At 39.9% G+C, this 14,641-nt stretch overlaps 1 protein-coding gene across 1 annotated transcript; it reads left to right on the forward strand.

Annotated features, from left to right (window-relative positions):
- Positions 1–571: 571 nt before the first annotated feature.
- LOC123755223 (DNA-directed RNA polymerase II subunit RPB1-like) lies at positions 572–2,326 on the forward strand. The gene has a single exon (XM_045737673.1). It carries the CDS (start codon positions 572–574, stop codon positions 2,324–2,326), a length of 1,755 nt encoding a protein of 584 aa, XP_045593629.1.
- Positions 2,327–14,641: the final 12,315 nt, after the last annotated feature.

The following is a 14,641-nucleotide window of genomic DNA, read 5'->3' on the forward strand; positions in this document are numbered from 1 at the left end:
TTTATTGCTAATTGGAATACGACTCTTAAATTTTACTGCCAAATCAGTATGCTATTAATAAGAAGGAAACACTGTAAAACTGAGAGCAGGAGGCGGTTACGATGTAAGTGTTTTCTGTTTCGTTAGGTTAAGGGCCGGTGTGTCAGGACAATGCCCGTTCTGGTGAGACCGTGCCCCCAACATACCATGGAGTATGCCCCTGATATGATGGTGCTGAACTATCAGATCGTCTCTAAAATATAACACTCAGAAATATAACTTCCGATTTGTACAAAATAATACATTTGTAACAAAATAATTGTTTATAGAAGCAACATGTGGTTCATTTTTATATATTTTACTCTTTATACACAAATGTTAAATTCAGTGAACAGAATTGCACAGACAGGTCAGGGCTGTCACCAGCCAACACTAAAATGACTAAGATGTCACCATCCAACACTAACATGTCTCCAGGTAACACTAACATGTCACCAGCCAACACTAACATGTCTCCAGGTGACACTAACATGTCACCAGCCAACACTAACATGTCACCAGCCAACACTAACATGTCACAGCCAACACTAACATGTCACCAGCCAACACTAACATGTCACCAGCCAACACTAACAAGTCACCAGCCAACACTAACATGTCACCAGCCAACACTAACAAGTCACCAGCCAACACTAACATGTCACCAGACAACACTAACATGTCTCCAGGTGACACTAACATGTCACCAGCCAACACTAACATGTCACCAGCCAACACTAACATGTCACCAGCCAACACTAACATGTCACCATCCAACACTAACATGTCACCAGCCAATACTAACATGTCACCAGCCAACACTAACATGTCACCAGCCAACACTAACATGTCACCAGCCAACACTAACATGTCACCATCCAACACTAACATGTCACCAGCCAATACTAACATGTCACCAGCCAACACTAACATGTCACCAGCCAACACTAACATGTCACCAGCCAACACTAACATGTCACCATCCAACACTAACATGTCACCAGCCAATACTAACATGTCACCAGCCAATACTAACATGTCACCAGCCAACACTAACATGTCACCAGCCAACACTAACATGTCACCAGCCAACACTAACATGTCACCATCCAAAACTAACATGTCACCAGCCAATACTAACATGTCACCAGCCAACACTAACATGTCACCAGCCAACACTAACATGTCACCAGCCAACACTAACATGTCACCATCCAACACTAACATGTCACCAGCCAATACTAACATGTCACCAGCCAACACTAACATGTCACCAGCCAACACTAACATGTCACCAGCCAACACTAACATGTCACCATCCAACACTAACATGTCACCAGCCAAAACTAACATGTCACCAGCCAACACTAACATGTCACCATCCAACACTAACATGTCACCAGACAACACTAACATGTCTCCAGCCAACACTAACATGTCACCATCCAACACTAACATGTCTCCAGGTGACACTAACATGTCACCAGCCAACACTAACATGTCACCAGCCAACACTAACATGTCACCAGCCAACACTAACATGTCACCATCCAACACTAACATGTCACCAGCCAATACTAACATGTCACCAGCCAACACTAACATGTCACCAGCCAACACTAACATGTCACCAGCCAACACTAACATGTCACCAGCCAACACTAACATGTCACCATCCAACACTAACATGTCACCAGCCAATACTAACATGTCACCAGCCAACACTAACATGTCACCAGCCAACACTAACATGTCACCATCCAACACTAACATGTCACCAGCCAATACTAACATGTCACCAGCCAACACTAACATGTCACCAGCCAACACTAACATGTCACCAGCCAACACTAACATGTCACCAGCCAACACTAACATGTCACCATCCAACACTAACATGTCACCAGCCAATACTAACATGTCACCAGCCAACACTAACATGTCACCAGCCAACACTTACATGTCACCAGCCAACACTAACATGTCACCATCCAACACTAACATGTCACCAGCCAATACTAACATGTCACCAGCCAACACTAACATGTCACCAGCCAACACTAACATGTCACCAGCCAACACTAACATGTCACCATCCAACACTAACATGTCACCAGCCAATACTAACATGTCACCAGCCAACACTAACATGTCACCATCCAACACTAACATGTCACCAGACAACACTAACATGTCTCCAGCCAACACTAACATGTCACCAGCCAACACTAACATGTCACCAGCCAACACTAACATGTCACCAGCCAATACTATGATGTCATTGAAGCCTTTCCATTGTCCTGAATAAATAACTTATTAATGGGAATGAACTAATTCTAAATCTTGAGAGTAAGAATTGTGTGTGTATTATATCAGCACCAACACAGTATTATTCATTCACTTAATACTGTCACCTAATTAGTATTAGTACTTAATACTTAACTTAACATTGAACACTTCTATAGAAGAAATGACATGTATAATTTTAATGGCCTAAGAATATTTTTGGATGTTATAGATTGGAAAGTCCTGGGCATGGGGTGTGGGCCGGTCTTCCAGCAAGTCGTGAACCCAGCCATGGGCGATGTAAAAAGGGATTTTGATGTGGATTCAAAATATAAGTTAATTAAAAGTATTCTAAGCTAAGTACAGAACATAGTATACCAAACAAATTGAATAGATCAAATAATAATGACACATAATGGATATTAGAGGATCTGAAGAAAAAACTGAGTCCATTAAAAACTGAGACAGGTCGGATAACATATAATGACGAAGAGATGAGTAGTATTTTTAACAAATATTTTATCTCTGAATTTACTAAAGAGGAACTTAACATTATGCCTTCAGCGAAATGATGACCCCCACCCTTCTATGTGGGTGGAGAATAGAACAGGTTGACTAGTCTAGCAGTTACCAGGGAGGATGTTATTAAACAAATAGTGAAACTCAAGCAAAACAAATCCTCAGGGCCAGATGAATTGTTTGCCAGGGTGCTTAAAGAATGCAAAGTGGAGCTTTGCGAGCCATTATCTACCATATTTATTAAATTATTAGAGTCAGGCAGAGTGCCAGAGACGTGGAAGGTTGCTATTGTGGTTCCAATTTTTATTAAAGGAGATAGATCACTTGCATCAAACTATCGGCCAATTTGCTTAGTCTATTGTGAGAAAGTTACTTGAATTGATAATTGCATGTACAATTCGTCTTCATCATGAAAAACATAAACTAATAAATGAATCACAACACAGTTTTTACAAATGGCCGTTCATGTTTAACAAATTAGCTATCATTTTATTCCAGCATAGTTGAGACAGTTGAGAGTGGTAGGGTTTGTGATGTGTACCATGAATTTAGCAAAGCTTTTGATACAGTGCCACATGAAAGATTTATTATAAGATAGAGACTCATGGTATTGGGGGTGCTATATTAAGTTAGATTAGGGCATGGCTATACCAAAGGAAACAGAATTAGTATAATTAAGGTTAATTCAGAGTGGGAAAATATTGTAAGTGGAGTTCCTGAATGCTCTGTCCTGTACTTCTGTTATTCATAATATATATAAATGATTTAGATTCAGGTTCGAGCAGCAATATTTGCAAATTTGCTGATGATACAAAAATCGTGAGGAAAATAAACACAGAAAAAGATTCACTATCACTTCAAGACGATCTAAATAGGGTTTTGAAATTGTTAAAAGATTGGTAGATGCAGTTTAATGCTGACAAATGCAAGGTTTTGAGGCTAGGTAATGATGATATAATTACAAGATACGAGCTAGATGGTGTGAAAAGTGCAGTTAGATTGTGAAAGGGATCTGGGAGTTATGATTAGTAAGTATTTAAAACAAAAAAAAATAAACGCATAAATGTTCGTAATAAGGCAAATAGGACACTGGGATTTATTAATCGAAGCATTAGTAATAATACACCTGGTGTTATTCAGCTATATCTTGCTCTGGTTAGGCCCCATTTAGATTGTGCAGCTCAGTTTTTGTCGCTGTACTATAGAATGGATATAAATTCCCTAGAACACGTCCAGCATAGGATGACAAAGTTGATCCGGCAAATTAGAAACCTGTCATATGAAGAAAGATTGACAAAGCATAAATTAGAGGTGTACATGAGGGTGACATGTATAAATGGGTATAACAAAGGGGATATTAATAGGGTATTAAAAGTATCAACACAAGACAGCACACAAAACAATAGGTATAAATTGGATATGTTTAAATTTAGGAAAGAACTGGGTAAATACTGGTTCGGTAACAGGGTTTTTGATTTGTGGAACCAATTACTGCAAAACGTAATAGAAGTGGGATCCCTTGGTTGATGGGGTTCTGGGAGTTCTTCTTCTCCCCATGCCCGGCCCGAGGCCAGGCTTGACTTGTGAGAGTTTCGGCCACTAGGCTGTTGCTTGGAGCGGACCACAGGCCCACATACCCACCACAGCCCGGTTGGTCCAGCACTCCTTGGATCCTTGGAGGAAACAATCTAGGTTCCTCTTGAAGATGTCCACTGTTGTTCCGGCAATATTTCATATGCTCGCTGGGAGGGTGTTGAACAACCATGGACCTCTGATGTTCATACAGTGTTCTCTGATTGAGCCTATGGCACCTCTGCTCTTCACTGGTTCTATCCTGCATTTTCTTCCATATCGTTCACTCCAGTACGTTGTTATTTTACTGTGTAGATTTGGGACCTGGCCCTCAAGTATTTTTCATTGTGGGGCTTTCTATTTTGCTTTCTCGACTGCAATGCGTACATCGTCAATGTACATGTGGCAGACGATTCACGAAGCTGTCGGAATCAGCAGAGAAAATACGAGAGCAACCGTACAGGGCCTGGGAGCAAGGTCGAGTTAGAGTCCTTGAGGGTCTCTTCCCAGACTAACCTCACATGGTCCTGGTCCACATTGATCGTTGGAATCTCCTCAATGCTTTAACACTTTAAGGGACTCCTAGGGTCCTCATCACATATATAGTTTAATGAATAATAGGCAAATCGGTGTTGAAGACACCTGGAGCTGAAGGCTTGAGTAAATAGTTGGCAGTATTCAGAAGTGGTTGAACGGAAACACCGCATAAAGCTTAACAGTAGTTTATTTACTAACTTAACCACTAATACAAAGGGTGCTTGATTTACTGTAGATTGGCATCAGAAAGGCTATGGTTGCATTAGCGAGACTCTTGACGTCTGGCTAATCGATTCTGATCCACTCGTGGCGAAACACCTAACTTAACACAGTTGACAGCCAATCATTAACACGGCAAACCTAACTGCCGGTGTGCAAAGGGATCACAAGAGTTCCAACCGGATACTCAAGTAATGATGATGCGCAATAAATCACAATGGCACTGTCAATGGGACAGGCAATATATTCGTTGCCTTGTTGGGTTGAATGTTATACACAGTAGGCACTTCTGTAGTTTTATTGATTAAGACAACAAGGTGTATAACTGGCCAGCCGAGGTCCACCTACTCTGAGTCTGTGAGAATACTGAGCCTGCTGCAAGCACGGCTGGTGCTCCTCTGTCTGGCATGACGTCAGAGGCCTACTCACCTGTGATTGGTTATGTCTCAACCGACATACAATTTGAGTATAACATTGCTCGGACACGCTACCAAGTCGACGTCCCTTGTCGACAAGCTCTGGCTAGCTATATAGTTACAATGATACTGAAAGGACCTCGGTGACATTCAATAATGGCTTACATGTGAAATTTGCATTATAAACATTAAAAGAAGATCAGGTGTGCATAATACTAACACCTCGGCATATGCACCAAAATAAAATTAATCATAATAGGTGAAAATCATGGTAACAATGCTTTAATTAAACCAGAGTATTAAGAACATGTGTATGTCTACTTATCAGATATGAACAATACAACTCAAGGTATTGCCTAAACAAAATTATTAACATGTGTTAATGGCATGTGCTTGAAACAATACAAAATTAAACAATTATTACATTAATGGAACAAAGTTCTGACCTAACAACCACAAATGAATTTTAAGATTAGATAATGAGGATTTTTTTTTTTGTTATTGTACAATATATATACAATATATTTACAAACTACATACAAGACCTGGATCAAGAAGACTAACATCTGAGTGATAGCAGTCAGGATTCACTGGCCTCAATGTGGTTGCTAGAACATTATTGAACTCCTATGACAAGCACTGTAAAAATACAAATGGCAATAGACTTAACAATGGCATCTAATTTATAACACAAAATAAAGTTGAGAAAAACGTCATTATACTATATATATATAATGGTAATACTAAGACACATGTGGTGGAAATACTGCAAATGAATTTTGCAAAACAAAACAGAATAACTGCAGAGTGCACTCAAGTATAAATTCTGCGGATATCTACACCTAGCTCATCCAGAGCACTATACAACTCTGGCTCTGACTGAAGGTCAGGAACAGATGAAACTGCATGTGACAAACTATCATCTTCAGAGATAACCTCGTTAACATCTAGCCAATGGACATGTGGTGAGTGCACGGTTGAAACGAGAGGTCTAGATCTAAGATTATAAGTACTAGTATGGGGTTGCTGAACATCAAGTGGTCTGTCAACCACAGAAGGTGGTGTCCGAGTAGGAGTATCTGTCTGGGTAAGTTCATTGTCATCTTCCTCATCAGTCTCGTCAACAGTCATTTTAGCTAACTTCATGTGTGGTCTAAATGTTCATTTATATACTCTCCTGTTAACAAGTTCTTAAGTCTGTACTTATTACCTTTGATAAGCTCGGTTACCTTATATGGACCCAAAAATTTCTTAGTTAACTTGTACATAGGGCCAGACCTGTGTTGGTTAAGTACCATTACTACAGATCCAATAGTTATTTTACTGGGTTTAGCTCGTGCATTCCTTGCTAGAGTGAACTCGGCTGTTGCTTTGGACAGTTGTTCTCGTATTTTGAATACTAGTTGCATCTGTCTACGCTTCACTTGAACAAAATCATCTACGTTATATAAGGGAGTAGGAGGTACGTTAATCAATTCATTAGGGAGGATCTTACCTGTACCATAAAGAATAGCGTGAGGTGTGTCACCTGTAGAAACATAAATTGAAGAATTTATAGCACACTGAATTAAGGGTATAAAATCATCCCAATTGTTATCAAAATTCAACGTGACTCTCAAGGCATCTGACACTTTCCTGTTAGTACGTTCAGCTAATCCGTTGCTTTCTGGATGGTAAGGCATGATACTACATTTTTAATGTTATATAAATCACACAAGCTAGTTAAAATACTATTACTGAATTCTGGACCATTATCTGAAAGGATTACTTTAGGCATACTATATCTACAAATTATTTGGTCATGGAATGCACTGGCTATAGTTTCTGCTGTTTTGTTTGGGATAGGAACTAGTTCGCAATACTGTGAAAAATTATCAACCATTACTAGCAAATGTTTGTTCCCTTTCTCTGTTTCCACAAAATTTGTCAATAAATCCATCGATACTCGTTCCCAAGGAGCGTTAGTTGCTGGGTACACCTGAATTGGATTAGGTCCTGAAACATGTCCCTTGTGCTGTAAGCAAGTTAAACATCTGTCAACATAATGAGCAATCTCCTTAGCCATTTTTGGCCAAAAATACTTCAATCGACCTTGTTGGAGTGTATAATCCTTTCCTGGATGTGCAGTTGCAGGAGCATCATGGATAATTTTTAACACAGTTGGTACCAAGACAGCTGGAACAACTAACTGACAACATTTCCTCGGGGCTGTCCCTAGCTTTACTACTCTTCACAGTAAATTGTCTAACATCACTAATTCTTTCAATGGCACTGGTGGTTTATGAATCGGGCGAGTATCTTGCTTAGTCAAAAATTTAATGACGGGTGCCCATATGGGGTCTTGTCTTTGTTCCATCTCGACTACTGTAGCATCTAATGCTGGGTAATTTAACTGAATTGCAGCTACGTGTCGAGAAAACGCATCGGCTACAACATTTTGCTTTCCTGGAATATATCCAAATGTGGGATTGAATTCTTGAATTGTGAGCAAATATCTAGCAAACTTTTCAACTGGATTCTTATTTTTGAACAAGGGAATTAATGGTTGGTGATCTGCAAGAACATGAACTGGGTAATTATAAATTGTATCCTTGAAATGTTTAAGTGCCCAAACAACTGCCAAGGCTTCTCGTTCTGTTTCACTATAATTTTTCTCTTCTTTAGATAATGAACGGCTTGCATAAGCTATTGCGTCATCTCTGTGACCTTCTGTTTGAAGTAATGCAGCACCTAAATCTATGTTACTAGCATCTGTAACCAACGTAAAAGGTTTAGAAAAATCTGGGTACCTAAGGACAGGTGACGAAATCAAAGCTGCCTTGAGTTTTTTGAATGACTGATCCTGGGCCTCTCCCCAAACAAAGGGTTCATCTTTTCTTTGCAACTTGTAAAGTGGAGCGGCTATAATAGAGAATCCAGCAATAAATGAACGATAAAATCCTACAAGACCTGTGAACTGTCTTACGGCTTCTGCAGTAAGAGGCTTGGAAAATCATGGGCAGCAATAATTCTTGATTCATTCAACAATGTAATACCTGAAGGTGTAACTGTATGACCTAGGAAATTAATCTCTTTTAAAAATGAACATTTTGCAAGCTTTATTTTTAAATTAGCTTCAGCGAGCTTTGCAAGTACTTTCTCAAGGTTCTGGAAATGAGTCTGAACATCTTGCGACATGATTATGAGATGATCAAGGTAAACTAGAAGAGTCCTTCCTATCAATCTACGAAATAGATTTGTCACGAGCCTTGAAAGGTTATTGGACTACTCCGCAAACCAAATGGCATTCTTTTGAAATGAAAATGACCATTGGGAATACTAAAGGCTGTCAATTGTTTACTTTCCTCATCAAGGGGAATTTGCCAGAATCCCTGCAACAAATCTAACGTTGAGAATACTTTATTTCTACCAATACTTTGCAGCAAATCATTTAGAACTGGAAGTGGGAAACGATCAGGTATTGTTACTCTGTTAAGCTTCCGATAATCGATCACAGGTCTCCAAGTCCCATCTCACTTTGGTACAAGAATCAATGGAGCGTTCCATGGCGAATTACTCAATTCAATTACATCACTCTGTAACATTTTGTCTATGAGTCTATCGGCTTCTGCTCTCTGAGAATGGGGAAGACGGTAAGCTGGGATATAAATAGGCGTAGTTCCTTGTTCAAGGGGAATTTTATGTGTAATAAGAGGAGTGAGACCTAACTTTTCTCCTGGTAGAGCAACAACGGCTCTATTCCTGTTCAAAATTTACAAAAGCTGAGCCACAGAGTCAGGAAAATCAGTAGGACTGAGGTGTAACACTTGCACCTCTGGCTGAGATCCCTGTTCTCCTGGTGTGAGAGTACAAACAGTATGATCCATGGAGACATCATCCACAACTCGCAGCGGTAATGAGTAATGGGCAAAATCTACAACATAGGTGCCAGACTGGAGATGGATGTCGGCATTACTAGTGTTTGCAATATACAATGTAACAGTACCATCCTGCACTGTGTGCCAGGAGGGTTCAACAAACGTACCATTCACTTTTCATGTTTCACTTTCTGCAATCATATCCGACAACTCAGGCACTCCCTGAACCTTAACTCTTATTCTGGTGAGAGAATGAGAGTGCAGCACAGTGTCAGTAGCCGTGGAACTACTGACTTCAGAGATGGAAGCTGCCAGGCGAGCGAGACAACAAGAATCCGTTAGGGCGTCCCCTTCCAGAAAGTCCCGATACTCACTCTCCTTAACAACTGCACAACTACGATACTTCAATCGAGTGCCCGTTTTCTCGGGTATGCTACCACGACAATGATCTGACAAACCTACGCTAGCAAGGTGGGTGTCAACAAAATTAACCTAGTCTGATTGAAGGTTGATCTCATGGCCCAGTCTGATTGAAGGTTGATCTCATGGCCCTGTCGATACATACTACACAAGGGTATGACCTGGTCTTTGATACTAATGTTCCAACGATGGGGAAACAATGCAATATTTTCATTAATCATGGTGTACAGACCTAAGAGAATGTCTCCAGGAAAATGAATAACGTCAACAACTAAACATATTATAGACAATGTGACATCATCTAACTGGAGTGGGAAGCCAATTTCATCCTGAACTTTTACTTTATTTCCTGAAACACCACTTAGAAAAGGTATGGAGCACTTCTTTGTCGTAGTAGGGTGCTTACTTTCAATGTCTCTAAGAGCTGAGGGCTTGTCAATATTAACCTTTGCACCTGAGTCAAGAAAAACTTTTAAAACTCTGCCATGGACAATGGCTGAGACAAGGGGACCATCACTTGAGACTGGACAAGTTACTACTTGTGACTTATGTTGTCTGGGATATCTGCATCTTGTCTGGGTCAAATTCACTGTGGCTTCGTCAACATCTACAACTGGTCTAGAGTCAGTGTCCTCCTCTGTCAAGTGACCAAATCTATTTTGGGTAGCTACTGAATACACAGGGAGGGCACTAGGATTGGCTACCTTGAATTGGTTAGAGGATGGCCTTGGGGTTTCCCGACGACATGGAGTGAACATTCTGAACTCCAGCATTCTGTGACCGAGTATTATAATTCGATGTTCTACAACATATAAATACCAACATAGCTTCATTCTCAGATAACGTCAGGAATCTTATCATAAAACACAATCTCAACAAAAATAACATCATTCTGGGAGGTGATTTCAATATTGACCTGGGTCTTCAAAAAACCCTCAAGTTGACTATTTCCGTAACAGCATGCACTCCTGTATGCTAATCCCCACAATCACCAAGACCACCCGAGTCACTCAAACATCTACCACTATCCTGGATCACTTATGGACTAATATAACAGCTCCCCTTACATCTGGGGTAATCTATGACAGAACAACTGACCACTATCCTACCTTCCTCATAGCAAACATGGACACAGCACCACCAGAAAGCAAGAAACTCTCATTCAGGCTACACAGTGAATCAGCTTTAGGCAATCTTTCTAATGCACTTCTCAATATTAACTGGGAATCTGAATTTAATAATATACAGGATATAAATTCATTAACTAACCTCTTTCTCTCCAAAACTCTAAGCCCCTACAACACTCACTGTCCCCTCCTTACCAAACAAGTAACTGATAAAAGAAAAAATAACCCGTGGCTCACAAGTGGCATAATCAAATCAATCAACAAAAAACATGAATAAGAAGAGAAATTTAGGATTGGCCTAGTTACAAAGGAAGCAGTTAAGAGGTACTCATCAGTGCTTACCAGTATCATAAGAAAAGCTAAACTTTCATATTATGAGACTAGATTCAAAGAAGCAAAAGGCAACATGAAAAGCACATGGAAAACCATCTCTAATATCCTAGGAACTAAACAACACTCCCACAACCAGTTAACACTCTCTAAGGATGGCCTTACACCGTCATCTGATTTAGAAATGGCGAATGAATTTAATAGCTTCTTTTCATCGGTTGGTGCTAACCTTGCCAGTAAAATCCCACAGACTCAGACACATATCTCTCAGGCAGCTATCCAAACTCTCTTCTCCTTTCACCAGTCAGCCCGACAGATGTTGTGTCCATCATACACTCACTAAAAACCAAAGTTGGGAACATCGGTGAAATCCCATCCATTGTATACAAGAGCGCCTCCCAAATCCTTGCGCCACCTATAGCTCTGCTGTTCAACAAATCCCTTGAGTGCCATACCTTCCCTGATATCCTTAAAAAAGCAAGAGTAACGCCAGTTCATAAAGGAGGTAATCCGGCAGACATAAACAATTATAGACCAATATCAAACCTACCCATACTATCAAAACTATTTGAAAAAATTATCTACAAACAGCTCTACTCCTATATCGTAAAACTTGACATTCTTAGCCCCTGTCAGTTTGGCTTCCGCTCCCAAAAAGAGTACCAACGATGCAATTATTAGTCTCCTTCATATAATTTACTCAGCCCTTGACAAAAATGAGTTTCCGATTGGACTCTTCATTGACATGAGAAAGCCCTTTGATACTGTTAATCACAATTACCTCTTACGTAAACTCCATCATTATGGAATCCGAGGCCATACACTGGACTATATCCAATCCTATCTTAGTGATAGACACCAATGTGTAGCCATCAATAATATAACCTCTCCCACTCTACCAATAACCGTTGGAGTGCCACAGGGCAGCATTTTGGGACCTCTCCTATTTCTTATATACATCAATGATCTGCCTAATGTCTCTAACATTCTGAAACCTATTTTGTTTGCTGGTGATACTACCCACATCTACTCCAACCCCAACCCACATACACTAAATAATGTTGTTAATAATGAACTAAAAAATGTCCACTTATGGATGTCAACCAACAAACTAACACTTAACATAGAAAAGACCTACTACATCTTATTTGGAAGCAAATCTACAAATGCAATTCAGCTTCAGATAGAAAATGTAAACATTAGCAATAAAAATGATGGAAAGTTTCTCGGCCTATTCCTAGACAAGAGACTCAACTTCAGTACCCACATACAACACATAACTAAGAAAGTCTCTAAAACAGTTGGTATACTCTCCAAAATCAGATATTATGTACCTAACTCTGCTCTCATCTCTCTATATTATGCACTAATCTATCCCTATCTTAATTATGGTATCTATGCATTGGGATCAACCACTGCAAACCACTTCAAGTCCATCATCACCCAGAAAATATCTGCTATCAGAATAATAACAAATTCTGCTTTCAGACAACACTCAGCCCCGTTGTTTAACTCCCTAAACATGCTAAACATAATCTCACTCCACAAATTCTCTTGTGTCAACTACATTTACAAAACCCTGTTCTTAAATGCAAATCCTGCTCTGAAACTCTCCCTGGACAGATGTAATAGGACCCATTATCACCACACCAGAAATAAATATCTCTTTGATATCCCCAGAGTCAAACTTAATTTGTGTAAACATTCTATGCAAATAAAGGGACCCAGTCTATGGAACTCACTTCCTATTGAATTGAAAAGCTGTCCAACTTTTGCATCATTCAAAAACGATACTAAAAAGTACCTAATTTCATCTTCATAGTTTTTTACCTTTTGCTTTAAAATTGCACTGTATCTATTGCTACCCAATCTTTATGTACCCAATCTGAACATCTTTATCATTGTGATCATTGCTGTCTTCTTATATGTGCTGTCAATCTGCTGTATGGTGTCTATTAATCTTGTTTAAATTACCAATCAAGCTGTCAATGTAATCAATCAGAGCTTTAATATACCAATGTGCTTTAATATACTTACTAATCTCTCTCATCTCATTTTTTCTTCCAATGTATTTGTTATCATTTTATTAATTCTGATAGAATTTACCTACTTAAAATTATCTGTTAGATTAAGGACCAGCCCGAAATGCTGCGCGTACTAGTGGCTTTACAAGATTGTAAATACTGTACTATGCTATGTATTCTCACAAACCCAATGTACCTTCTTGTATATAAATAAATAAATAAATAAATAAATAAATAAATAAATAAATAAGTTGCATTATAGCTGGGCCGGGAGTTGTAATTACGCGAGTTCTGATAATGTCTTGGACGCTGTGCGCCTCGCCAAGACTGACCGTGGGAGTTACGAGGTGAGGATGTCCTTTGCCTAGCTCTACAATCCGCAGTGTGGTGACCAACTTGTTTATGGTACTTGCAATATGGGAGCCGAGAATGATTAGATTGACGAGGGGACCGAGAGAATTGTCTAGGGGGTGATGATCTAGGGGCGGACCAACAGTCCCTTGCGAGGTGGTTACTCTTACCACAATGCCAACATGAGGGGAGTGGATGGTTGTGGACTATGGCGTCTCGGCAACTTATGAGGAGGCGAATTTGACTGGGGGCTACGACCATGTGTACGGTTCTGCGACCGAGAGTTTGTGGGAGGATGCTGAGAGCTTGTTACTACATTTACAGCATCAGAGGGTGACAACAGTTGAGCACTTCGGGGAGCTAGTTTATTGGCGGCATTGTTAATAGCCTCAAACACTTCACCAATTTCATGTTTAGTTCCAAAATTTTGTTGCTTAATGATCGGTTTAGTATGCTCTGGGGCAAAATGCATTAAAGTTCCGAATGCTATCATCTTGGCCATAGCCTCAGGGGACAGATTATTGTCTTTACCTACTCAAGATGAACTAATCATAGCAGACACTAAGGCATACAGATATTGATCGATACGGCTAGTAAACGCATTAAACGATTCACCAGGCTGCATGGTGGCATTGGCAATTTTTTTGACTAACCTACACGGGTCGAGGTATCCTTTGTTAACAAAGCGCCGGCGAAAGAAATCCTTAAATTCAGACCAAGACTGGAGGCTAACAATGGCTCTCATATCAACAACAAAATGTGCATCACCTTTGGTTGTGTCCTCAGCTGACCGTGCAATTGCCAAGTACTCGGCATCAGTAGGCTTAGAAAAACGTGCAACTGTTTTCGCTTCAACCTTACTAAACCATGACTCTAATAAGTGGGATTCACCAGCAAAAAGAGGAATAGCCATTTCCTGAGCTGACCTGTGGACATTGGGACGAGCAACTGTTCCCATTGAGTCT

This window comes from Procambarus clarkii, chromosome 20 (genome assembly GCF_040958095.1).
Source record: "Procambarus clarkii isolate CNS0578487 chromosome 20, FALCON_Pclarkii_2.0, whole genome shotgun sequence".
NCBI lineage: Eukaryota > Metazoa > Arthropoda > Malacostraca > Decapoda > Cambaridae > Procambarus > Procambarus clarkii.